At 39.4% G+C, this 27,698-nt stretch overlaps 3 protein-coding genes across 8 annotated transcripts; 2 read left to right on the top strand and 1 right to left on the bottom strand.

Annotated features, from left to right (window-relative positions):
* The first annotated feature begins 461 nt into the window (after nucleotides 1-461).
* On the top strand, nucleotides 462-6,150 carry LOC112246014. 4 transcript variants are annotated; one of them, XM_042327449.1, is made up of 11 exons: nucleotides 462-553; nucleotides 711-751; nucleotides 962-1,058; nucleotides 1,171-1,297; nucleotides 1,399-1,565; nucleotides 1,694-1,845; nucleotides 1,951-2,095; nucleotides 2,191-2,284; nucleotides 4,185-4,263; nucleotides 4,626-4,702; nucleotides 4,844-6,150. In XM_042327449.1, exons 3-11 carry the CDS (start codon nucleotides 1,004-1,006, stop codon nucleotides 5,928-5,930), a joined length of 1,983 nt encoding a protein of 660 aa, XP_042183383.1. In that variant the 5' UTR covers nucleotides 462-553; nucleotides 711-751; nucleotides 962-1,003; the 3' UTR covers nucleotides 5,931-6,150. The 4 variants fall into 4 exon arrangements, with proteins under 4 accessions (XP_042183383.1, XP_024270042.2, XP_042183385.1 ...); XM_024414274.2 differs by having other exon boundaries at nucleotides 474-581; XM_042327450.1 differs by lacking the exons at nucleotides 462-553; nucleotides 711-751 and having other exon boundaries at nucleotides 1,016-1,058; nucleotides 1,171-1,215.
* A 4,796-nt stretch (nucleotides 6,151-10,946) lies between these two features.
* On the bottom strand, nucleotides 10,947-21,317 carry LOC112246042 (UNC93-like protein MFSD11). Of its 2 annotated transcripts, XM_024414303.2 has the most exons (14): nucleotides 20,843-21,317; nucleotides 20,007-20,146; nucleotides 19,855-19,910; nucleotides 19,586-19,693; nucleotides 19,366-19,445; nucleotides 17,304-17,400; nucleotides 17,134-17,192; nucleotides 16,793-16,940; nucleotides 16,553-16,602; nucleotides 16,324-16,389; nucleotides 16,115-16,240; nucleotides 15,838-16,012; nucleotides 15,566-15,701; nucleotides 10,947-11,967 (listed from the first exon to the last, which is right to left on the bottom strand). In XM_024414303.2, exons 2-14 carry the CDS (start codon nucleotides 20,040-20,042, stop codon nucleotides 11,812-11,814), a joined length of 1,293 nt encoding a protein of 430 aa, XP_024270071.1. In that variant the 5' UTR covers nucleotides 20,043-20,146; nucleotides 20,843-21,317; the 3' UTR covers nucleotides 10,947-11,811. The 2 variants fall into 2 exon arrangements, with proteins under 2 accessions (XP_024270071.1, XP_024270070.1); XM_024414302.2 differs by lacking the exon at nucleotides 20,007-20,146.
* A 24-nt stretch (nucleotides 21,318-21,341) lies between these two features.
* On the top strand, nucleotides 21,342-26,900 carry LOC112246043 (ubiquitin domain-containing protein UBFD1-like). 2 transcript variants are annotated; one of them, XM_042327453.1, is made up of 7 exons: nucleotides 21,342-21,476; nucleotides 22,258-22,545; nucleotides 24,958-25,166; nucleotides 25,296-25,361; nucleotides 26,101-26,206; nucleotides 26,295-26,377; nucleotides 26,531-26,900. In XM_042327453.1, exons 1-7 carry the CDS (start codon nucleotides 21,461-21,463, stop codon nucleotides 26,639-26,641), a joined length of 879 nt encoding a protein of 292 aa, XP_042183387.1. In that variant the 5' UTR covers nucleotides 21,342-21,460; the 3' UTR covers nucleotides 26,642-26,900. The 2 variants fall into 2 exon arrangements, with proteins under 2 accessions (XP_042183387.1, XP_042183388.1); XM_042327454.1 differs by having other exon boundaries at nucleotides 21,459-21,480.
* The last annotated feature ends 798 nt before the right edge of the window (nucleotides 26,901-27,698 follow it).

Here is a 27,698-nt window from a genome sequence, read left to right as displayed (position 1 = left end):
ACAAAAGCTAACCAGCAGTGACAACAGCAAATGTTCCGGACAAAATAGACCAGCGTATAGCAAAAACAAATATATATATATATTTTTAAACTTCAAACAACAGCAACTTCACTCACCTGGCAAATCATTCGTTGCTATGTTTTGTTCATACTGGTTCCTTCTCCTTCTGTCAAAAGTTAGCTAGCTAGCTTTGTTTACGCGGGTTGAACGAGAGACTTGAAAGGGCCTACCTCTTCCCTTGCAGTTACGTTAACGGTGTTTCTGGAAAACCACCTTGAAGCCAAGGTGCTACCGCCCCCAAGTGGACTGGTAGACCAAACTTAGTACATTAGCTGTGGTTTAGATTGGAAACTCAGTGGCTCAGTGTTGCATGTCTTTATCTGCAACCGGACTTCCCGGGAATAGATCAAGTTGCAAAAATATTGTAATATTATTAAGATGTCATTGTTGAAATTCGAAGGTTGTAATCAACCATAAAACAAAAACAAAGCGTGCGTGCGTGCGATATGATCATAGGAGGAGGGGGGACGACCAAAAGACCTTCCCATGAAAGGTGTGTCCTGTTGGAACTGTAATTTCCAGTAAGCAATTCGTAGTTGTCAAAACCGCAGCTATTTCTATAAAGTGACAAATGATTGTTATTACTGTAGATCTTATGAAGACTATATGCTGTATTATATATTCATTGTTTTTTGTTTGTTCTTTTAAAGGAATGATTATGCCCTCAAAACTATAATATATCATTGTGTGGGTGAGTGACTTTCTATTTGCTATATCTCTAAGTAATCAAGGAAATCCAGTGGGAAAGTTAAGTCTATTAACAAAAGCAACAACTGTAGACCCACAAAAAACGTATTACTGTATTAATAATCACTTCTTCACATTTAGGCTAACATGTAGCCTATTTTAATGTGCAGGAATTTAAACACTAACAGGAAACATTTTTTCTTTCTGATTTCAGATTGAATTATACTGTGTGGTTTACTCTCAAGTATTCAGCACAATGTTTCTATTGCTTATTATAGTCACAACCCTTGGGACTTTGATAGCTGATGATGGTAAGCAGTCTTTTTAACATAGCCTATGAACATGTAAGTATATTTGACCACAGTATTTTTGCCTGATCATGATTAATATTTGACAAGCTTTTTGTTTGTTAATTACTTGTAGCAATGAGTGACGGAAATCTTCAATGCTTCAACGACTATGACAAAAGTATGGTTTGTCATTTTACAACTGACAAGTCTAAGTGTGCTGAATACAGCATGACATTGAAAAAATTGGACGCACAAAATATGTATGTTTATTATTGTTTAAGTTTTTCTATTGTCGATGTTAATCTCACCAAGAAGTCATATTTCATTTCAAAACTGCATAATTATTCAAATTATTTCCCAGAAGCAAGAATGATTGTACTTTCAAGGAAAAGGAGAGGTCCAATGATATTTCCAAATGTGGGTGCTCTATTGATCCAATGCACCTTATTGTTGGGGAGGAGTTTAAAGCAACACTTTGGAATTCTGGGAAGCGCATAAATTCCAAAGTCCTCAATATCAATTACACCAGTGAGTTGCATCTACATATGCAGATTGCTATTTGAAAATGAATTACTGTTATAATGAATATTGCATGAAATTAAACCATGCTTTAATTGATTGATATGTCAAACCATCCCTATCGTTGCCCTGTACAGTAAAACCCAAAACCCCCACCATCCAAGATGTGAAACCAACAGAAAATGGGAATTTCCTGGTCAAATGGAAGACAAACTACCTTGATAATGAAGAGTTTTCTAAGAACTTGATCGCCGAATTGAGCTACAGAAAGAAAGGAGAAACAGATGAGGTAAAGGAGGGGGATATAATAAATCCCTCATATTACATCATTCCCCTGTTTGCTATCACATCACCAAGACAACTTTCCCTCTGGCCCTTTCCTTTGTTCCTACAGGTGTCCAAAAATGAATCAACAACTTCCTATGAATTACTTGGCAGAGACTTGGAGCCAAACACAATTTATGCTCTGAAGGTCAGAACCTATACTGATCGGAGCGGCCGTTTCAGTGACTGGAGTGAAGAGTTGGAATTCATCAACCGTAAGTGATTAAATGAGATTTATCATCCATGGGTTTTCAAACCTTAATTCCACTTTCACCTTGTAGCTCATTGTATATTCTTCTCTGCTCCACAGCTGCATCATCTCGGAAAGTGCTCCAGATTGTCATTGTTTTCAGCTGCATTGCTGTTATCATCATCACAAGTGCTTTGTTTTGGTGCAGTGTTAGGTAAGTTGTCCTGACATGTCTGTAGGTGACAGTATCTCTGTTTCCACAAACATATTTTATTTATTTATTTTTATCTCACCTTTATTTAACCAGGTAGGAAAGTTGAGAACAAGTTCTCATTTACAATTGCGACCTGGCCAAGATAAAGCAAAGCAGTTCGACACATACAACAACACAGAGTTACACATTAAGTAAACCAAACATACAGTCAATAATACAGTAGAAAAATAAGTCTATATACAATGTGAGCAAATGAGGTGAGATAAGGGAGGTAAAGACAAAAAAAAGGCCATGGTGGCGAAGTAAATACAGTATAGCAAGTAAAACACTGGAATGGTAGATTTGCGGTGGAAGAATGTACAAAGTAGAAATAGAAATAATGGGGTGCAAAGGAGCAAAATAAATAAATACAGTAGGGGAAGAGGTAGTTGTTTGGGCTAAATTATAGATGGGCTATGTACAGAATGGTGTCGTCTGCGTAGAGGTGGATCAGAGACTCACCAGCAGCAAGAGCGACATCATTGATGTATACAGAGAAGAGAGTCGGCCCAAGAATTGAACCCTGTGGTATCCCCATAGAGACTACCAGAGGCCCGGACAACAGGCCCTCCGATTTGACACACCGAACTCTATCAAAGAAGTAGTTGGTGAACCAGGCGAGGCAATCATTTGAGAAACCAAGGCTATCGAGTCTGCCGATGAGGATGTGGTGATTGACAGAGTCGAAAGCCTTGGCCAGGTCAATGAATACGGCTGCACAGTATTGGTGGTTAAGATGTTGTTTAGGACCTTGAGCGTGGCTGAGGTGCACCCATGACCAGCTCTGAAACCAGATTGCATAGCGGAGAAGGTGCGGTGGGATTCGAAATGTTCGGTAATCTGTTTGTTGGCGTAGCTTTCGAAGACCTTAGAAAGGCAGGGTAGGATAAATATAGGTCTGTAGCAGTTTGGGTCAAGAGTGTCCCCCCCCTTTGAAGAAGAGGATGATCGCAGCTGCTTTCCAATCTTTGGGAATCTCAGACGACACGAAAGAGAGGTTGAACAGGCTAGTAATAGGGGTTGCAACAATTTCGGCAGATAGTTTTAGTAAGAAAGGGTCCAGATTGTCTAGCCCGGCTAATTTATAGGGGTCCAGATTTTGCAGCTCTTTCAGAACAACAGCTGACTGGATTTGGAAGAAGGAGAAATGGGGAAGGCTTGGGCGAGTTGCTGTGGGGGGTGCAGTGCTGTTGACCGGGGTAGGGGTAGCCAGGTGGAAAGCATGGCCAGCTGTAGAAAAATGCTTATTGAAATTCTCAATTATAGTGTATTTATCGGTGGTGACAGAGTTTCCTACCCTCAGTGCAGTGGGCAGCTGGGAGGAGGTGTTCTTATTCTCCTTGAACTTCACAGTGTCCCAGAACTTTTTTGAGTTTGTGTTGCAGGAAGCAAATTTCTGCTTGAAAAAGCTAGCCTTGGCTTTTCTAACTGCCTGTGTATATTGGTTTCTAACTTCCCTGAAAAGTTGCATATCCCTGGGGCTTTTCGATGCAAATGCAGAACGCCATAGGATGTTTTTGTGTTGGTTAAGGGCAGTCAGGTCTGGAGAGAACCAAGGGCTATATCTGTTCCTGGTTCTAAATTTCTTGAATGGGGCATGCTTATTTAAGATGGTGAGGAAGGCATTTTAAAAAAAATAACCAGGCATCCTCTACTGATGGGATGAGGTCAATATCCTTCCAGGATACCCGGGCCAGGTCGATTAGAAAGGCCTGCTCACTGAAGTGTTTCAGGGAGCGTTTGACAGTGATGCGTCGAGGTCGTTTGACCACTGACCCATTATTATTATTATGATATGTTATCATACAGCTTCATATTGGCCCTATAGGCTTTCAAATCCTCCTATTTTCCCCCTCTGCAGACTCAAAACCAAGTTGTGGGATAATATTCCTAAATGTTCAAACCCAGACCTTTTGTATATGGTTCCAGCAGTACCTAAGGTGAGGCTCTATCTCTAATTATAAACTGGGTGGTTTGAGCCCAGACCATATACCATGGGTATGACATTTTTTTTTACTATTCTAATTACATTTGTAACCAGTTTAGAATAGAAATAAGGCACCTCAGCAGTTTGTGCTGTATGGCCAATATACCACGGCTAAGGGCTGTGTCCAAGCACTCCGCGTTGCGTCGTGCATAAGAACAGCCCTTTGCCATGGTATATTGGCCATTTACCACACCTCCTCAGGCCTTATTGCTGCAATATTCCATGTTTAAATAAACTGTAAACCTTCATTACTTTCCTTCTGTAATTCCTTCCATTTGTGTATTTGCATTTAGTGATGTTTGTTCTCCACCACAGGTATTGTCTCCTCCCAAAATACTTTTATCCTCCATCTATGTTGATTCTTCAAAAATGGACACTGAAGAAAAAACATGGTGAGCATATTGATGCAATATAAACATAGAAAAATTAAAAGGTGTCTTCGGTTTCAGTCTCATTCGCGTGGACAGTCAAGTCCTTGCAATGAAAATACTCTTTAATTCACTGTAACTTTCCCGCTGGTCTTTTCCCTACAGGACAAACCCTGCGACAGTAGATGGGAGCAGTGGAAGAGGCTGTGGCTCAGAGCTTGACTCATCGTCTTCCCTGGGTCATGCCCACACATGTTCCATGAGCCCGGAGCCTAGTAATGTGCAGATCATTAGCCATCTTCAAGAGGCCCTGAGAAAAGTCTTTCCCAGCCTTGTTCCTTTGGATGGGAATCCTCAGTCATTGCTTTTAGCCCCTCCTATGACAGATGATGGTACACAAATTAACTGCCCTGAGTCAAATAGAGATATTGGTGTGTGTTCATCTGACTACAATCCTCTTCATTTCATGAGTGAGTCTGGAGGCTCTTGTTACAACAATATTACCTACTCCCCCTCAGTGCCCATCAACTCCCTTCAAGAGTTAACACCAAGCAAGACGTCCTCATTTCCTACGCGGCCTCTGCTCTTTTGTAACTCCTCCTACTATTCTGGTGAGGCTGAAGTGTTGAGAAATGGCCATCCACAGCTGTTTCTTGGTACTGGTCAACAAGACCTTAACTTGTCCACTAACTGTGCAACCTTCTTGCAAACCGACAATTCATTTCACCCGTGTGATGGCGCCAGTGATGATTCAGAGACTACCACGTCATCAGAGGACACCAGTCTGATCTACGGTTCTAACGTGTCCGATGTTATCAGTGTCGTTGCTGGATATCAGAGCTTCAGTGAGGTGGTTGGTAAGGACAGTGAGAGAGGAACTGATGCCTTCATAGATGTGCCACTGCCACTTAAGGCTTTCCAGGATGTGGACAGAGAGCCTCTGATTTACGATGTGGATCCATGTTACCACAGCCTGCCTGACCCTGGATGCAGCCTCCCCCCGAGTGATGGCAATTATCAGGCTTTACAGAGCCTGGCACAAAATTTCCCAGATCAGTGGGTTTCAGACAAACTGCTGAACAAGTGTCTGGAGACTGAGATCCCTCAAAGCTCCATGGGGAACATGCCTCTAAATGTCATACCCAACTCACAGGGAGGACAATGTCGGATACCTGGAAGTCCCTTTCTTACTGCTTTCTGTTCAGACCAAGCCATGCAAATAGACAATGACAGCTCTTATCATTGTGTGTGATTATACGGTAGACACTTTTGCACTTCACAATTTCTTTTATTTTGGGGACTTGAGCTCATATATATGTTTTTCTATATTATACAAACAGTTTGAATACCATTCTGCCATGAAAATGCTGTAGTCTCAAGTCCAGAAATGTTCCACATTTTGGATGTACTGCTTCTGTAAATAAACATTTGTCTGTGGGAAACTGCAACAGTTAATTGTTGAAGAGATATAACATGTCTTGTCTTTGCCTCATCTGTCTGAAACATGTTGTTCATCATCTGGGATGGAAAAAAATAAGAATGTGTACTTCAGTTGAAATATTGAGCAATAACATCTAGATTACACATCAAGGTCGTCAAACTAGTCTCCAGCCTCTAAAAGTTACTTCTCTTCTAATGGCTTCCCAAAATAGTCAAATAGTCAGACAGTTTCATTGCATCTGATGCTTGATAGACAAAATAGTGTTAACAGTACAACCCTCAAGCATGAGGTTGAATTTCTGAAGAAAAAAGTGGTAGGCCTAGTTCCTTATTGCGTTGTTTCTTGAAACAAGTACATTGCAGCTTCCATGGAAATACACGCCCACAAAGTAGAGCCAGCCTCTGATGTCATAGATGTGTTGCGAATCAGGTTAAACAAAAAAAATATTTTCTGAGGATGAAGTTCATGTTTTGTAGTGTTTATTGTAGAAAACATAAACACTTTTTTCCCTTCAAAGCTCTTTGCTTAACTGGCGAAGCTTGAATAAAGACTACCTGACTAGTGACACACATAGCGATGGTTTATCATGCAGAAAATTGTGAGGCGTTTGCCAGTTTAACCATCAATAATATTATACGGTTGGAATGACTGAGGCATTCAGCATAATTTCTTTCACAGTATTGTGGTGGTTTTGTGACAGGTTGTTTTTGAACAAAGGCCAAGATAGAAGTGTGGAGACACCGGAGAGGATTGTGTAAGGCCATTTTCACAGAGCCACAGGTCTGCTATGCCAACTTGTCATATATTGAGCAAGTATACAGGAATGCATGGTGCCATTCACAGCTATGTCATACTTCAAATGCTTTGGACAGGCAATGCAAGTGATGGAAATTACTTTTCACAGGCTTCATTGCAAAATTTTGTTGAGGATAAAAAGGCAGCTCAAAGGTTTTCTTGAAAATGTGTCATGGGCACCACTTTCTGTCAATATCTCAAATACCTATGTACTTCTCTGTGTTGCAGGTATGTTAAGCTTCGGTCCAGTTAGTTTTAGAAATACCAGGTGAGCACTTGTAGATTCCAATAGGTAATGTACATTTCAGGACTTATACCACACATTCTTCTTTATGTTTGTATGCAAAGGATCAAGTTGCACAATTGACTAGAAAATAGCACAAAGGAAGAACACTTTAGGATTCTGATTATAATGCAATCAATACTCAATTACCTGTGAAGTACTGTGGGACCTCTGGTGCCCTCACTGGTCCCGCGCTTCTCTAAGGCTCCTCATCCACCTCTTTGATTTATGGGTCCTGCTCTTGAACCTTGCTTGGAAAACAAATGAACTGTAGTGATGTCACATCTTCCTGCCAGTGATCAACATTAAAATGTCCTTTTTAGAGGGAGAAAATATACATCACTTTTATGGAGTACTAACAATTAAATCCCTTCTATCTGGTTCTTTTTAGCTTTCTAGCTAAATTGTTGCAAGTGTAATAAAAAGTTTGACAAAGAAGCATTTTAAGGTGAGCATTTGTAATGAAAATATTTTAGGCTGAAAGTCTGCATCACCTTTAGCAATATGTACCCAGTGGTGTAAAGTACTTAAGTAAAAATACTTTAAAGTACTACTTAAGTAGTTTTTTGAGGTATCTGTAGTTTAATTTACTATTTATATTTTTGTCAACTTTTACTTTTACTCCACTACAATCCTAAAGAAAATCATGTACTTTCTACTCCATACATTTACCCTGACACCCAAAAGTACTCAATACATTTTGAATGCTTAGCAGGACGGGAAAATGGTCTAATTCACACACGTAAAGACAAAATCCCTGGTCATCCCTGCTGCATCTGATCTGGCACTCACTAAACACAAATGCTTTGTTTGTAAATTATGTCTGAGTGTTGGAGTGTGCCCCTGGTTAACTGTAAATTTAAAAAGCAAGAAAATCGTGCCGTCTGGTTTGCTTCATATAAGGAATTTGAAATGGTTTATACTTTTACTTTTGATACCTAAATATGTTTTAGCAATTACATTTACTTTGATACATTTACTTCTGGTGACTTTCACTTGAGTTATTTTATATGAAGGAATCTTTACTTTTACTCAAGTATAACAATTAGGTACTTTTTCCACCACTGTATGTACCACACCTTTACTATGACGTACAGGACCAGAAAGGACTTGCAATAGAAAACAGCACACGCAACCTATTGCCATGGTAAGAAAAAACGAGAAGTGCATTAACATGAGGATGCATACGTCTCTGCTTGGACTAAGTTACCATATCCGTTTCCTGCATCTAAGAAAAGGAGAACCGCAACAGTATAGGTGCTACCTGACAGTCTTTAGAAAGTAATAGTTGAAATAGGAGTTGAATTAGAGTACTTTTTATTGTATGATCAACATTACGGTTTCCTTCATTCTAATCTAAATAGGGGCCTACAGTGGTATTTTAGCACCATCTCCTGAGCATAATGTGTATTGCATGTCGTTGTCCCACACAATAACCTCTGATATTGAATGTGCAATCTAGAACTTCAATTCCCAGTAAAAAAAATCAAGTGTTGCACTTGCCCAGTGACATCTACCAACACTTTGGAAGACACAAACTGAAGAAGAGGTACAAGTAAGCGCACTAGTTGGTTTAAATTGAAAAAATCTAATTGTGTTTGTGTAACAGGGTTATATTGGTGATTCCCCTTGCCACTTTATTTTAAGCCAATGGGTTTTTGGGTTTGAGTTTGTCTTGCCTTCACCTACTCAACATGGCATCTTATTGGCCGGTTTGCGTAGCTTGCTTACGAGGGGGGATGTTCTAGTTAGAATCGTCCCAGTGAACAAGCACCAAACCAGCGGTAAGTTGTTGGTTGCAAAGCACTGTACATCAAAAGTGATTTTTATACTCTCAAGTGATGATTTAAATGTACAATTTATATCAAATTGTTTGTAAATGTTATTCGAACATCACACATAAGATGCAGCGGTTTTTGGAGAATATTTGTTGTGTATTTTGTTGTAGAGAATTCCTGCCAGTACTAGCTAGCAACTTACCGTGTCTGGTGTGTGGGGGGGGGTTCATATATTTTGTACAGTGCGTGAGTGCAGAGTTGGATGGTGAGACGTGCATTGCATGACGTGCAATTTTGTGTCGTTCTTATCAGAATAAAGCTACATGACTGGTGCTACATGTTGGAGTTCCGTGTCGATGACAGATTGTACTGTTACATTTGTATCTTCTCGTTACCACAGAGGACAGGAACTCATTGCAAATAGGTTACTTATACCTAATATACACTGCTCAAAAAAATAAAGGGAACACTTAAACAACACAATGTAACTCCAAGTCAATCACACTTCTGTGAAATCAAACTGTCCACTTAGGAAGCAACACTGATTGACAATACATTTCACATGCTGTTGTGCAAATGGTATAGACAACAGGTGGAAATTATAGGCAATTAGCAAGACACCCCCAATAAAGGAGTGGTTCTGCAGGTGGTGACCACAGACCACTTCTCAGTTCCTATGCTTCCTGGCTGATGTTTTGGTCACTTTTGAATGCTGGCGGTGCTTTCACTCTAGTGGTAGCATGAGACGGAGTCTACCACCCACACAAGTGGCTCAGGTAGTGCAGCTCATCCAGGATGGCACATCAATACGAGCTGTGGCAAGAAGGTTTGCTGTGTCTGTCAGCGTAGTGTCCAGAGCATGGAGGCGCTACCAGGAGACAGGCCAGTACATCAGGAGACGTGGAGAAGGCCGTAGGAGGGCAACAACTCAGCAGCAGGACCGCCTCCTCCGCCTTTGTGCAAGGAGGAGCAGGAGGAGCACTGCCAGAGCCCTGCAAAATTACCTCTAGCAGGCCACAAATGTGCATGTGTCTGCTCAAACGGTCAGAAACAGACTCCATGAGGGTGGTATGAGGGCCCGACGTCCACAGGTGGGGGTTGTGCTTACAGCCCAACACCGTGCAGGACGTTTGGCATTTGCCAGAGAACACCAAGTTTGGCAAATTCGCCACTGGCGCCCTGTGCACTTCACAGATGAAAGCAGGTTCACACTGAGCACATGTGACAGACGTGACAGAGTCTGGAGACGCCGTGGAGAACGTTCTGCTGCCTGCAACATCCTCTAGCATGACCGGTTTGGCGGTGGGTCAGTCATGGTGTGGGGTGGCATTTCTTTGGGGGGCCGCACAGCCCTCCATGTGCTCGCCAGAGGTAGCCTGACTGCCATTAGGTACCGAGATGAGATCCTCAGACCCCTTGTGAGACCATATGCTGGTGCGGTTGGCCCTGGGTTCCTCCTAATGCAAGACAATGCTAGACCTCATGTGGCTGGAGTGTGTCAGCAGTTCCTGCAAGAGGAAGGCATTGATGCTATGGACTGGCCTGCCCGTTCCCCAGACCTGAATCCAATTGAGCACATCTGGGACATCATGTCTCGCTCCATCCACCAACGCCACGTTGCACCAGACTATCCAGGAGTTGGCAGATGCTTTAGTCCAGGTTTGGGAGAAGACCATCCGTCACCTCATCAGGAGCATGCCCAGGCGTTGTAGGGAGGTCATACAGGCACGTGGAGGCCACACACACTACTGAGCCTCATTTTGACTTGTTTTAAGGACATTACATCAACGTTGGATCAGCCTGTAGTGTGGTTTTCCACTTTAATTTTGAGTGTGACTCCAAATCCAGACCCCCATGGGTTGATAAATTTGATTTCCATTGATCATTTTTGTGTGATTTTGTTGTCAGCACATTCAACTATGTAAAGAAAAGTATTTAATAAGAATATTTCATTCATTCAGATCTAGGATGTGTTATTTTAGTGTTCCCTTTATTTTTTTGAGCAGTGTATATATTTTTTTTAAAGTTTACAATAGACATTTGCTTTATTTATAACAAATACAAATCACCAAAACATTAACAGGCACTTAGTATGCATGACTGACAACATATTGATATGTAAAATATAAAAAATGGAAGTAAAAGGATACCATAAATGTTAATGCATATAGATGTATTTTTTACCTACTCTACTACATGCTATGGGCACTGAAAATAAGTTGTACAGTAATTGTATTATCATAAGGCAATATTGGGTTTTTTAAATCACTGGATAGCTCTTGTAAGCTTTGGCATGTTGGATGTGGAGAATTGTCATAGATTAGGTTTGAACAATGTTGTCTGTCTATACACATTTCAACACAGCATTAAATTTGCAGGTATACATCAATATCTTTTCCCATACAAAGCTAGCATTGTCACTAATAACATATTTTCTCAAACTGTAAGATCATTTAATAAGCCTCAATATGAACATTTCTTCTGTTTCGTATGCATCTTAAATTCTAACAAACATCTAAAAACAATTCCATCAAGTTACGAAATTGTATGACGTATTATAACACTACCACAGAATTGAATTTTAAACAATGACACTATCTTAAATAATAACCCTGAGAGCAATGCATAAAGACAGCTAATACATCAGGTCTTATATTACACATACACAATCCGATTGGAAAAGTTAAAAAATGACATTTAAATCATGATATAATTAGTGAGTTGTGCAAGATGAGTTATAGCTAAGACATTGAAGGTGCAAAGTATTATTCCTGTTAAAAAACCTAGAAATGTAAGTCTGACATACATGACTGTGCCAGTGTTGAAATGACGGATCCTAATACTCTTGTTGTAGGTCTACAGAGAAGTTCTGTATTCTTTCCACCATGAAGAAGCAGAGTGTTCCAGTGAAGCCCAGGATGACCATAATGAGCAGTTGCCATGTCAACAGCAAGTAGCCACTGTAGAAGAAGGCAACTGCTGCAAAAATGGACTGGCAAAGGAAAGAAGAAAACAACAACTTGTTGAAAGTAATACAAAGAGTTGACTTTGTGTTTACTACTCTGTCACAGTAATTTATGAATTGTGAGTTCTTACAGAATTCTAATGTAATAAACTAATGCATGTTTGTGTGGCTAAATAGACCGACACAAGAAGGCCTTCAATCATCCTTCCCTCTAGTTATTCTTACAGTATAACCACACAAAGGGATACACTACGGGTCAAAAGTTTTAGAAACCCTACTCATTCAAGGGTTTATCTTTATATTTACTGTTTTATATATTGTAGAATAATAGTGAAGACATCAAAACTATGAAAGAACACATATGGAATCTTGTAGTTACCAAAAAAATGTTAAACAAATCTAAATATATTTTATATATGAGATTCTTCAAATAGCCACCCTTTTCCTTGATGACAGCTTTGCACACTCTTGGCATTCTCTCAACCAGCTCACATGGAATAGTTTTCCAACAGTCTTGAAGGAGTTCCCACATATGCTGAGAGCTTGTTGGCTGCTTTTCCTTCACTCTGCGGGTTGACTCATCCCAAACCATCTCAATTGGATTGAGGTCAGGGGACTGTGGAGGTCAGGTCATCTGATGTAGCACTCCATCATTCTCCTTTTTGGTAGACTAGCACTTACATAGCCTGGAGATGTGTTGGGTCATTGTCCTGTTGAAAAACCAATGACAGTCCCACTAAGCCCATACCAGATGGGATGGCGTACCACTGCAGAATGCTGTGGTAGACATGCTGGTTAAGTGTACCTTGAATTCTAAATAAATCACAGACAGTGTCACCAGCAAAGCACTTCCACACCATAACACTTCCTCATCCATACTTTACGATGGGAAATACACATGCAGAGATCATCCGTTCACCCACTCCGCGTCTCACAAAAAAACGCCTGTTGGAACCAAAAATCTCCAATTTGGACTCCAGACCAAAGGACACATTCCCACTGGTCTAATGTCCATTGCTCATGTTTCTTGGCCCAATCAAGTCTCTTCTTCTTATTGGTGTCCATTAGTAGTGGTTTCTTTGCAGCAATTTGACCATGAAGGCCTGATTCACACAGTCTCCTCTGAACTGTTGATGTTGAGGTGTCTGTTACTTGAACTCTGTGAAGAATTGATTTGGGCTGCCATTTCTGAGGCTGGTAACTCTAATGAAATTATCCTCTGCAAAAGAGGTAACTCTGGGTCTTCTGTTCCTGTGGCGGTCCTCATGAGAGCCAGTTTCATCATAGCATTTGATGGTTTTTGCAGCTGCAGTTTAAGCAACTTTCAAAGTACTTGAAATGTTCCATATTGACTGAACTTCATGTCTTAAAATAATGATGGACAGTCGTTTCTCTTTTGAGCTGTTCTTGCCATAATATGGACTTGGTCTTTTTTACATTTTATTTATTTAATTTTTATTTCACCTTTATTTAACCAGGTTGAGAACAAGTTATCTTCTGTATACCCCCTTACCTTGTCACAACACAATTGATTGGCTCAAACACATTAAGGAAAGAAATTCCACAAATAACTTTTAAGAAGGCAAACCTGTTAATTGAAATGCATTCCAGGTGACTACCTCATGAAGCTGGTTGAGAGAATGCCAAGTGTGTGCAAAACTGTCATTGCAAAGGGTGGCTATCTGAAGAATCTCAAATATGAAATATATATACAGTGCCTTGCGAAAGTATTCAGCCCCCTTGAACTTTGCGACCTTTTGCCACATTTCAGGCTTCAAACATAAAGATATAAAACTGTATTTTTTTGTGAAGAATCAACAACAAGTGGAACACAATCATGAAGTGGAACGACATTGGATATTTCAAACTTTTTTAACAAATCAAAAACTGAAAAATTGGGCGTGCAAAATTATTCAGCCCCTTTACTTTCAGTGCAGCAAACTCTCTCCAGAAGTTCAGTGAGGATCTCTGAATGATCCAATGTTGACCTAAATGACTAATGATGATAAATACAATCCACCTGTGTGTAATCAAGTCTCCGTATAAATGCACCTGCACTGTGATAGTCTCAGAGGTCCGTTAAAAGCACAGAGAGCATCATGAAGAACAAGGAACACACCAGGCAGGTCCGAGACACTGTTGTGAAGAAGTTTAATGCCGGATTTGGATACAAAAAGATTTCCCAAGCTTTAAACATCCCAAGGAGCACTGTGCAAGCGATAATATTGAAATGGAAGGAGTATCAGACCATTGCAAATCTACCAAGACCTGGCCGTCCGTTCAGCTCATACAAGGAGAAGACTGATCAGAGATGCAGCCAAGAGGCCCATGATCACTCTGGATGAACTGCAGAGATCTACAGCTGAGGTGGGAGACTCTGTCCATAGGACAACAATCAGTCGTATATTGCACAAATCTGGCCTTTATGGAAGAGTGGCAAGAAGAAAGCCATTTCTTAAAGATATCCATAAAAAGTGTTGTTTAAAGTTTGCCACAAGCCACCTGGGAGACACACCAAACATGTGGAAGAAGGTGCTCTGGTCAGATGAAACCAAAATTGAACTTTTTGGCAACAATGCAAAACGTTATGTTTGGCGTAAAAGCAACACAGCACATCACCCTGAACACACCATCCCCACTGTCAAACATGGTGGTGGCAGCATCATGGTTTGGGCCTGCTTTTCTTCAGCAGGGACAGGGAAGATGGTTAAAAGTGATGGGAAGATGGATGGAGCCAAATACAGGACCAATCTGGAAGAAAACCTGATGGAGTCTGCAAAAGACCTGAGACTGGGATGGAGATTTGTCTTCCAACAAGACAATGATCCAAAACATAAAGCAAAATCTACAATGGAATGGTTCATAAATAAACATATCCAGGTGTTAGAATGGCCAAGTCAAAGTCCAGACCTGAATCCAATCGAGAATCTGTGGAAAGAACTGAAAACTGCTGTTCACAAATGCTCTCCATCCAACCTCACTGAGCTCGAGCTGTTTTGCGAGGAGGAATGGGAAAAAATTTCAGTCTCTCGATGTGCAAAACTGATAGAGACATACCCCAAGCGACTTACAGCTGTAATCGCAGCAAAAGGTGGCGCTGCAAAGTATTAACTTAAGGGGGCTGAATAATATTGCACGCCCAACTTTTCAGTTTTTGATTTGTTAAAAAAGTTTGAAATATCCAATAAATGTCGTTCCACTTCATGATTGTGTCCCACTTGTGGTTGATTCTTCACAAATAAAATACAGTTTTATATCTTTATGTTTGAAGCCTGAAATGTGGCAAAAGGTCGCAAAGTTCAAGGGGGCCGAATACTTTCGCAAGGCACTGTATGTTTCACCCTTTTTTGGTTACTACATGATTCCATTTGTGTTTTTCATAGTTTTGATGTCTTCACTATTATTCTACAATGTGGAAAATAGTAAAAATAAAGAAAAACCCTTGAATCAGTAGTTGTTCTAAAACTTTTGACCGGTAGTGTACATCAGCCTACGTATACCTAAACATCCATAAGTTATTAATTAACTATACTGCAACGAACTACACCCAGCTCACCACAGAATCAATTGCTGGTACATATGTTTTAGTAAACGATCAGCTGTATCAAACTCTCTCGGGGGTTACCTGGATGAATTTGAAGATGGCAAAAGCAGGCGCGCTTTGCTCAGCATAAACTCGCCCCAAGATGCTGTATAGTTGAGTATTGAAACAGCTGTCACCGAGTCCAAGCAGGAAACTACACAGCAATGCGATGGAGATACTAGGAAACAGATAGGAGACGCTCAACTGTGAGGGGGTGACAACAGGTCGTTTTCAACTGACATGATTTCTGATTAATATTAAAACAATATACAGCCCCGCTTTTATTGTGTGTTTGTTTTATGTTAAAACCATACCTTGGTGTCAGATATGGCTTGTTCAGTGTGCTAGTTTTTAAAACCACAGGGGCATCATCTGGGATGTTGAGGTAGATCAAGTAGAAAGCGACAAAATGGACGACCATCCCCAGGAAGACCACAGATGTCCGTCTGAATCGGTTGTTCTTACATACTAGTCCAAAGACGCCTCCACCTGACAAATCACATCAGATTACTGTCAAACTAGTTCCTTGTTAGATTGTAACACCAACATAAGAGTGATGGGTGAACGTTACACTGGGCAACACAAACCTACCAACTATCTCTCCAATCCCCACCACGATTCCGGAGATCCCAATCAAGCCTTTAGCTGCCACTCCAAACTCTGTTGTTGCCCCGATACATGTCCCATACACACCACTGTAGAAAGATAGCTCCAGACCTACGATGACAACACACTGGTAAAAACACTATTCCTCTGAGGGAAATGTCTGGACTTTTGGTTGTGCAGTACAATCTACTTACCACTGTATGCCATGCAACAGCTCAGGAGCAATATGGTTTTGGTTTTGAGCAGTTGCAGGATTGTCTCTGAAGAGAAGGAGACACACAAGGAATTACGTTGGATGACTAACAGGATAGTAAACGGTGAAACAACATAAACCAGGTAACAGAGGTGTCCTTTAACCCAAAGAAATTGTTTAGTGATTGATTGTATAATAACAAATGTGCCTGTGATGCTACATTAACTTACTGAATTCTGACTTTGCATCTTGTACTGCAGAGTTGGCTCTTTGCTTATACCTGCCAAACATTAAGATGGAAAATGATCAAATTAGCAAGACAAATACATGATTTATTTTCAATACTTTGATATTCAAATTCATAGAATGAATAACCACCATTTAAAACAGAGACACCAACGCAGTGCCATGGATTCCCATTTAAATAAGGGTACAGTGAGAGAGTACTGTCAATTAATTAGGAAACTAACATCGTGCGAGATGAGAGCAAAGGCTGGCCTTCCTCCTCATTGAGCATCTCCTCCTCATTTGGAAGAGTCTTTCTCAGAGCCAGGAAGCTGAGTGTTCCCAGCACTGAAGTAACCAGAAGACCTATAAAGATAGTCTTTCTGCTCCTATCTGAGAGGGACATCAAGAACAAAGGAAACAGTGTCAAACAGAGAACACACACCATTACTAAGTAGGGCAACAATATTGGAAGGACATATGAGTCATATCCTAAATGAAAACAAAGATGCAATTGCAAGTTTTCATTAATGTTAGCTCTATTTTATCTATATTTTCCCATTGGATGAGCTTCACATGCACATACCTGATATTTCTATCCTTCCATTCCAATCCAAATAAATGTAAAGATTGCCAAATAACATGCTGAAAAAGAAAAGAATGTGTTAGAATTACACATTCTGCTCTAGGCCACCAAATAATGGAAATAACTGCCATTAGTATATAGCCTACCATTAATATATGCCATTAATATACCTGCACTGTAAAAGGGCCCAAAACATCCCTGTGTTCCTATTGATGGTGGAAGCATCAGAGTTCTCCACAAGGAAGTGTCCTTGGGCTGTCCAAAGCACTGATGAAAGGGATACAAAGAGTGAGTGAGAGAGGCTGATTAGGAACTGTAGATGTAATGAATAGAGATGGTTGCTATTTAATGACATTTGAATAGATCAAAATGCATTATCGGGGAACAATTCAGGGAAAATGTGTCCATTTTATTTAGAACAAACTAACATTATCAAACAATTCATTTCATCTGCCCTAAGAATTCTCATTTAGCTCTCCCATTTGTAAAATATTTGCTTTGCTTGCAATCAGAGATAATGAACATAACCCAAGCATTTCCCTTTTATGTAAATCATTAACAAGCTCCATTTCAGACTTCATAACCATGGTAACCTTTGTCCAATGCTCAACAACTGACAAGACAGACTCGATACTCTTTACCATTCATACAGGACATATGCTCCTTCTTGATTTGATCTTCCGTACCCATATTGATAACTGTTTATAATACTGTGTAATTACTATGACATTTGATCTACTTACAAATCATTATTCTAAAAGCAAAAAATGGGTTAACTCAGTTTACAAATTTGTTAGGAATGAATAGCATGCGTAAGAGAATAGCAGACTCCAGAGGCATGTAGTGAATTTTGGATTGGATTAGGCATATGCACAGAGGTGAAACATACACTACGTGACCAAAAGTATGTGGACAACTTCTTGTTGAACATTTCATTCCAAAATCATGGAATTTTTTTTTTAATACAGAGTTGGTCCTTCCTTTGCTACTATAACAGCCTCCACTCATCTGGGAAGGCTTTCCACTAGATGTTGAGACATTGCTGCAGGGACTTACTTCCATTCAGCCACAAGAACATTAGTGAGGTTGGGCGCGATTAGGCCTGGCTAACAGTCAGCATTCCAATTCCTTCCAAAGGTGTTCGTTGCGGTTGAGGTCAGGGCTCTGTGCAGGCCAGTCAAGTTCTTCCACACCGATCTCAACAAACCATTTCTGTATGGACCTCGCTTTGTGCACAGGGGCATTGTCATGCTGAATTAGGAAAGTATCTTCCCCAAACTGTTGCCACAAAGTTGGAAGCACAGAATTGTCTAGAATGTCATTGTATGATGTAGCGTTACAATTTTTCTTCAAGTAAATGGTCTAGCCAGAACCATGAAAAACAGCCCCAGACCATTATTACTCCTCCACCAAACCTTGCACTATGCATTCGGGCAGGTAGTTCTCCCGGCATCCGCCAAACCCAGATTCGTCCGTAAGACTGTCATATGGTGATGTGTGATTCATCACTCCAGAGAACTATTTTCCACTGCTCCAGAGTCCAATGGCAGCGAGCTTTACACCACTCCAGTCGACACTTGGCATTGCACATGGTGATCTTAGGCTTGTGTGCAGCTGCTTGGCCATGGAAACCCATTTCATGAAGCTCCTGAAAGAACAGTTATTGTGCTGATGTTGCTACCAGAGTTTGGAACTCTGTAGTGAGTGTTGCAAGCAAGGATGATTTTTACGCACTACATGCTTCAGCACTCGGCATTCCCATTCTGTGAGCTTGTGTGCCCTCCCACTTCGCGCCTGAGCCATTGTTTCTCCTAGACGTTTTCACCTCACAATAACAGCACTTACAGGGCAGAAATTTGAAGAACTAACTTGTTGGAAAGGTGGCATCCTTTGACGGTGCCACGTTGAAAGTCACTGAGCTCTTTAGTAATGTGATTCTATTGACAAAGTTTGTCTATGGAGACTGCATGGCTGTGTGCTCGATTGTATACACTTTTCAGCAACGGTTGTGGTTGAAATAGACAGATCTACTCATTTGAAGGGGTTTCCACATACAAGTCCTTTGTATATATAGTGTCTATGACTTTATACCAAACTGTCATGTAAATCATGAGAGTTCAATGTAAAAACATATTTCTACCAATATGTAATAATGTGAATGATTCTGTAGTCGGGGAATGTTAACCAGATACCAGAGGGAACAAAGGAGAGATCCCATGTAACCGGACTTACTGGCTGCTCCTATGCCGATTAGTACTGAGGTGAGGTAAAAGGACCATGTTGATGGGGTGATGAATACAGCTACGTAACCACTATGGAAAAGAATGGAACCATAACAAACAACAGCACATGACCTTGTTATAACTACTTCAGACAGAAATATCAATCAACTACAGATCTGCAAATAGAAAATGAATGGGGGGGTAATTCCTTTAGAATTCTTGATACTCACCTGTAAAGAATTCCACTGAAAAACATTGTAAACTGTGGTCCAATTATTGCAACAACAGTTGGAGATAACAAATTTGAAAACGAAAAAATTCCATAGATGATTCCAAGGCTGTTGTACAAGGACAGAAAGAAAACAGTACAGTAGGAAAAAGTTTAGTGTCTGGTATAAGGGTCAATGATACTGAAAGACGCACCTTATCTCCCCCACTCTTTTCGCTGGGATAATGTGGTTTTCAAATATTTAGCCTATGGTAACACCATCCAACTCACCTGTGATAACCACTTCCAGTGATGGTATCATTGTCCAGGCTTTTAACTATGGTTTGCTATAAAAGAGAGATATTAATGTGAGCATATGAACACAGAAAATATGTTCTCAAATATTGCTGACACTACTACCAATGTGCCCTGTGGATATTGACCTTTACATGTATTCGTTTGAGTAATTCCTTTGGCATGACAATCTATTGACTGATGAAGAAATTGGAAACACAAGATGCGCCTGACCCAGGACTCCTCCAACAATGCACCACTGACAAGGCTGCTAAGGACATCATGTGAGCTGGAAGATGCACAGAAAATAAACTTGAAAATTGACTTGAAAAAAGCAAAGCATAACTGCAAAATGACAACCATTCCAATCTAATTTTATTGGTCGCATTCCCATATTTAGCAAATGTTATTGTTAACATGATGTTATTGGTTTAGCGAAATGCTTGCTTTCCTACCTCCATCAGTGCAGTAATATCTAACAATTCACAACAATACACACAGATCTAAAAGTAAAAGAATGGAATTAAGAAATATATCAATATTGATGTACCATGAATGATAAACAATTATGACATGTCTAATGTAACCCGTTTTAAGATATCAAACAACTACCAACTTTAGATAGCAGTTATCAATGGGTAACTGCCCATTGTCTCAAGTTAAATGGACTATTTAACAAACAAATCAACTGATCAGTCAATATATTACAAACATGTCAAATGACAACAGATACTATATTTCTGATAAATTAAGAGTATGTGGCCCACATGACATGTAATTTGAAGGGGAGAGGTCAAACAGCTGTCAATTTCAGATACATTAGCTAGCTCGGAAGTTGCTAGTATCTGAAATATTATTGAGTAGGCGTGAATTTTCTCCAGTGATATTGACTCTAGCAAACAAAACAAATTACCAGTCAATATAGTTTGCCTGGGTAACGACTTCAGCTAAGGTCACACAAGTGAAAGTGTGTTCTTTGACTTACTTCAATGTTTCCACAGGTGGTGAAAGCAGTGAAAATGAACAGAAATCCTAGTCCCAGAATGACAACGTTGTAAATCCTGAGGTCTGCCATGATTATATTATTCTTGCACCACCTCTTAGTAGATGTCCCAGGTCGCTACACAGCACACAGATTATTCCAACAGTTACACTTCTTGCGTCGACCAGACATTTCTAAGATAGCTAAGCAAATACAAAAGGCATAGGATATAGCTAGAGACCCCCACGCCTTTGATGGACAAGCACTTTTCGGCTACTCTTCTTCAAAAGTCCATATGGTAACTTTTCTTCCGCACGCTCTCTCTGTTAATAAGTTATCAGCGCGAGCCAATTCAGCATAACCCTACCATTAGCACCTTTGGTAGGTTGTTGTAGTTAGTGGGCTATGTACCTAATAGCTAGCTAGCGAAGTTTCTCGTGATCGCATACAATACGACCAAGCTTCATGTCGTTGTTGTAGGGGGCAAATGACTTTCATTAGAAACCAAGCATACAGTTGAGATTTATCAAACGCTTTACAGACAATGGAAGCCTCGTAGGACCAATACACGTCAGCGCGTCCGTTTCCCAGCAGTCTCACTTCATATTGTACACAATCATCATGGCGACCCAGGATGGTAGGTATTGAAAAATATATAATGTTATGCTTTCCCACATATCTATGCGGTACAATTTAGCAATTTTCAATTCATTAATTTAGGCATTTAATTGTATTTCTGACGTTGGTGCAAATTCAACATGTCAATGGGATTTAAAAGCATATTTTCTTCATAATCCAATGTTCGCCCTGTTATCCTGGTCACTGGCTAGCTGCTAGCCAACCATATTTAGCTAGCTAACGTTAGCTCTTTCGATTTTGTTACATAGCCAAATAACTAGAGCTACTGTTACATAAGTTGTAATTTGATTCTAGAAACCTAGGGTAAATGTAATACTTGTAGCCAACACTATGTTATTTTGTAGCTATCAACATTAGCTATATTAGGCATTTATAAGCTAGCAAGTTATATTAAATAGCTAGAAAACTCTTATCTGACTGCAAATGTAGCTTGGATGTGTCAGCTAACTTAGCTAGCATGACTAGGTAGCTAGCAAGTTAGCGCTATTTGCAAATAAGCTACAGTAGCTCGCTAACAGCCACGTGAGATGTCAGACTTAGCTAACGTGGCTAAACGACCCACAGAATACCAAATAGGTCAACCAGCCAGTTGCTTGCAGCTGCTTTGTCATAACAAACTAACTGCATGAAGCCATACTTGGTAGTTATTATTTGGCTGAGGATACGTAATGTGACAAACTATTCCCAGGCATTGAGTTTTGACATACTCTATGGCTTTGGCATACTCTATGGAGCTGAGAATTCTCAGCTAAGCTATGCCTTTCATAATCCTTTCATAGGAAGTGAAGAAGTCGTAATGGAAACTGAAGCCACGTTGAAAGAGCCACAACCACTGTGTGAAATTGTTGGCAAAGGGAATGCTGAAGTTTTGGAAACTGTGTCTCGGACAGATAATGCCGGGGAAAGCTCTTCAACTCAGGACCCCACTGTCAGCAATGGAGATGACAGTGATGAAGGAAAGGAGATGGTGGATCTAAAGATTATTTGGAACAAGAATAAGTATGATCTCAAAATTCCTTTAGATGGCACTGGAGCCAAACTGAAAGAGCGAATCCATTCACTCACTGGTAAGTAGTTGTTTAGGCTTGCGTAGTAACTACTTGGATATGTATAACAGTCACAGAGTTTTTTTGTGTTTTTTTAAAGGGGTGGATCAGCTAAATATTGAGGAAAGAATATTGGTTCCATCAATGTAATTGTCTGCATCATTTCCAATCCCCCATATATTTTTTGGGTAAATATATATATATCCATACACACATGCATACATATACACATATATACATACACATACCTATATAGACATACATACTTTTTTAAAGAATATACCTTTATTATTATTCCCCGCAAACCCTACCACCGATCCCCCAATTGGAGTAAACTAATAAACACTTCAGCTTTTACCTTCAATTTATACATCTTAATACACATTTTACATTCACAGTCTATTTTACAATAGTTATTTTTTGTTTGTTTTTAGTCCTTCCTCTATTTCTGATGTCCATCCAGTTTGATTTCTATTTGTAACTGTGCTATTTCACAAACGTTCTGAATATATATACATTTTACAGACCCCATATGTTCTTCACGTATTATATTGCTATTAGTCCCACCCTTCAGCTCCATTCAACCTCTCCCATCTATCTCTCAACATCATCCATTTTGGATTTCTATTTGCCATATATTTTTCAACTGTGCTGTGATGCTTCACAAACGACTTGAACCTTTCTATTCTCATAGCTTCTACAGATTGTAAATTAAAAATAAACATTTTTGCTAAAATAATTATTATATTATTGATTGATTGACTATGGCTTTTCAAATCACCCAGTATTGCTGTCTGCAGCGTTAGTTCTAGGCAAATGTTGCAATTCTTCAGCCATTCCTGGACCTGTGACCAAAAACGAGCTACATATGGACAATACCAAAATAAATGATCTAATGACTCTGCCTCCTCAGCAGAATCTGCAGAGCTGGGAAGATTGTATCCCCCATATATATAACATTCTATTAGTTGCAAGGATTTTGTAAAGTAATGTAAATTGAAAAATTTGAAGTTGTTTTGCATATCAATTCATAAACCATGTGCCATGGAATGGGTACATCGAAAATCTCTTCCCAACTATTTTGCAATTTATACGGCACAGCTGTCAGTTTTTAGGTCCTAAATTAAATTGGTGTTTGTTTTTATTTATCACACTTTTCTTTAACAATTTATGTTCTTTAATACAGGGCCAACATACAAGTTCCTTACTTTTTTCCCCTTCTACTTGCTTCTTCCATTTTTGTGGTAATGCTGCAATTAATTGGTTGTAATTTTGGGTAGAGCAGACATTTCCATATGTCTGTGTTAGCTGCATGTGTGAAATAACTCCACCAGTCCTATTTATGATATCATCCACAAAAATGATACTTTTTTTTTTTTTACATTTCTTCGAAAAATACTTTTTGTTTTATCAATAAGTATATTTGAATTTAACCACAATATTTGTTGTATTATTTGTTCTGTCTTTTCAGGTGGATTAAACTGAAATTGCAACCAACTTTCTAAGGCTTGTTTAAAAAATAAAGATATTTTGGAGATGATTTCCTTTTCAAACAATCGAAAGTGGGCCGGTGTAATCTGAATAAAGGGAAAAAGGCCCTTCTTGAACATAGGATGAGACATTCGTACCAATTTATAGAGAACCAGTTTGGATTTAAGTATAACTTTTGTATGACTGATGCCTTTAGTGAGAGGTCTAATGCTTTAATATTTAATAATTTCTGCCCTCCGAATTCATATTCGTTATATAAATAGGCCCTTTTAATTTTATCTGGCTTGCCGTTCCAAATAAAATGGAATATTTTATGTTCATATAATTTAAAAAGCAGGTCACTAGGTGTAGGCAAAACCATAAGCAAATAGGTAAACTGTGATATGACTAAAGAGTTAATCGGGGGGATTTTTCCACAAATAGACAGGTATTTTCCTTTCCATGGTAGCAAGATCTTACATATTTTTGCTAACTTTCTATAAAAATGTATTGGAGTGAGATCATTTCTTTCTTTTGGGATTTGCATACAGAGTATGTCCACGTCTCCATCAGACCATTTTATTGGTAAACTACATGGTAATGTAAAATTTGCAATTTTTTAGTGATCCAATACGTAATATTATAATTATCATAATTTGTTTTTAATCCAGAGAGAATAGCAAAAGTATCCAGATCCTCAATGAGGTCGTGGAGAGACTCTAATTGTGGCTTTAAAAGAAAACATGAATCATCAGGGTAAAATGACACCTTAGTTTTTAAGCCACGGATTTCTAATCCCTTAATATTATTGTTTGATCTAATCTTAACAGCTAACATTTCGATGGCAAGAATAAATAGATATGCTGATAGTGGACAACCTTGTTTTACTCCTCTAGACCCTCACAGTGTTGATTAATGTCTCTCAACCACCCTTTCTTTTTCTCTCTCTCTCTATGTTAATAGGTCTTCCACCTGCTATGCAGAAAGTGATGTACAAAGGCCTGCTACCAGAAGATAAGACGCTACGTGAAATTAAAGTTACAAATGGTGCAAAAATAATGGTGGTTGGATCTACAATAAATGATGTACTAGCTGTAAATACACCAAAAGAGGTTATTCAGCAGGAAGTTAAAGCTGAAGAAAACAAAAAGGAACCTTTGTGTCGGCAAAAAGTAGGACTTTTCAACGTCTTTTGAGTTCCATATTTGTAAATTAACAACTTTTTTGCCCAAGGTATAGTCACAGGTTATGATATTTTGTATTCAACTGTGAACCTAAAATAATAATGTATTGAATTTCAGCAACACAGAAAGGTGTTGGACAAAGGCAAACCAGAGGACATAATGCCATCTGTTAAAGGAACAAAGGTGAGTATTTTCAACAAAACCCGAATGATGGTTGGGAAAGTATGCTTTTAATGGTTGTTTTACACTGAGTATACCAAGCATTAGGAACACCTTCCTAATATTTTTGTAGCCCCCATCCCTTTACCCCCAGAACAGCCTCAATTCCTTGGGGAATGGACTCTCAAGGTGTCCACAGGGATGCTGGCCCATGTTGACTCCAATGATTCCCACAGTTGTGTCAAGTTGGCTGGATGTCCTTTGGGTAGTGGAATATTCTTGATACACACGGGAAACTGAGTGTGAAAAATCCAGCAGCATTGCAGTCCTTGACATACTCAAACCAGTGCGCCTGGCACCTACTACCATACCGCATTCAAAGGCACTTCAATCTTTTGTCTTGCCTGTTCACCCCCTGAATGGCACACATACACAATCCATTTCTCAATTGTCTCAAGGCATAACAATCCTTCTTTAACCTGTCCTCCCTTTCATCTACACTGAATTTAAGTGGATTTAACAAGTGACATCATTAAGGGATCTTAGCTTTCACCTGGATTCACCTGGTCATTCTGTCATGGAAAAAGCAGGTGTTCCTAATGTTTTGTATACTCAGTGTATATTGCCCTGTTTATGTATTTTTCTCACAGATATTTCCACTGGAACACTGTATCACGTTCAGGAGCTTGGAGATGGTTCGTTGTGAATTACTTCCTTGTTCTTCCACTAATGACCAGCAAGTGATCTCTCATTTGTTACATAGGAACGCTTACCAACAGTGCCTTTAGCCGGAATGTACAACAAATCTGGTGGAAAAGTTCGTCTCACCTTCAAACTGGAACAAGATCAACTGTGGATTGGAACTAAAGGTGAGATGACCCCCTGGTTTGGTTGGATTGTGTATAAGGAAAAAGTGTTATGGCACTCACTCTTATCTGTGTATATTCTCTCCTACAGAGAGAACAGAGAAAATCCCAATGGGCTCCATCAAACATGTGGTGACTGAACCCATTGAAGGCCATGAGGATTATCACATGATGGTAACACGTTTCCTTACTACAAACTGCACAAGCCAGAATGACAGTTGATGTAATGTATGTTTTTTTTCCATAAACACATACATTATTTTGTCAAAAGTAGATATCTTACTGTAATTTATTGTGCAATTAATTTTCTGTCATTCACTTTCCTAGGCGTTTCAGTTGGGTCCAACAGAAGCCTCTCAGTATTGGGTCTACTGGGTGCCAATTCAGTTTGTTGATGCAATCAAAGACACAGTCCTTGGAAAGTGGCAGTATTTCTAATGTGCCTCTATTATTGACATTGAAGAACTGTGATCTAGAACAGGAACATATGAAAATGGGGATCTGGAGACAACAAGGAGTCCTAAGGAACTTAACATTGAAGCATATTAGAGAAGCAAACTGAAGGATGCCTAAGGACTAACCATATTATTTGGGGTTTCAAGTGCACTATGAGGCAGCATCATATTCCTCAGCCCAGTTCACCATTCATTTTTTTGCGCAAACCCAAGGGAAAACAATAAAACTAAATGTACAGAGATTGCTGATGCATTTCTCAGTTATTCTTAAAGTAATAAAATATATTTAAGAAAAAAACAAAAAGGCTGCACTCGTATGGTAGCCTACGTTTATTTATTCTATGGATCAACACAAGCAAACTTGCCAAAGTTGAATAAGGTTGTTAATGGTCTCAATATATTGGTTTACCTGTAGTCATGATAAATGTTCATGTTAATAGAAATTATTGAAACATCTAATGGAATTTATGAAGATTCTCCCAGAATAAATATATCACTATATAACTTAAAGTAGTAAGCAACTTACTCATGTAAGTTTTGCTATTTACAATCATCATTTATAGCTGAGGGGGGATTTCTGTTTATTATTTAAGAAGGGTGGGCGCTGTGGTATGGTGTGGAATAGTCTCACAGATGATTTAGAACATGTTTCTATTCAGCATCAGATCAGACATTGAGCATTACTGCAATCCAGTGTCATGCTATCATGAGACCTCTGTCATATGCAAAGGGAACAAGTGTAATCACATGGTTTAGATCAGGGATGGGCAACTGATGGGGGCCACAAAAAATCTGAACTCATGAGGGGCCGCAGTTGCTCGTGAGTCCCCCCCCCATCACCACATTAGCAGCCTCCCTCTTGACAGCGGATATGTGATTTTGCTTTAGAGTTTATTTAGTACAATTCTACACATTTTGCAATAGGGTATAGAGAAAGTTTTGCTGTTTTAAAGCAAGTTTGCTGCAATTCTACACATTTTGTCATGTTTCAGAGAGAAGATCTTGCCATTATATAACACATTTGTATATAATTCTACACA

This window comes from Oncorhynchus tshawytscha, linkage group LG09 (genome assembly GCF_018296145.1).
Source record: "Oncorhynchus tshawytscha isolate Ot180627B linkage group LG09, Otsh_v2.0, whole genome shotgun sequence".
Taxonomy (NCBI): domain Eukaryota; kingdom Metazoa; phylum Chordata; class Actinopteri; order Salmoniformes; family Salmonidae; genus Oncorhynchus; species Oncorhynchus tshawytscha.
This window is presented reverse-complemented; position numbering and strand designations above follow the sequence as displayed.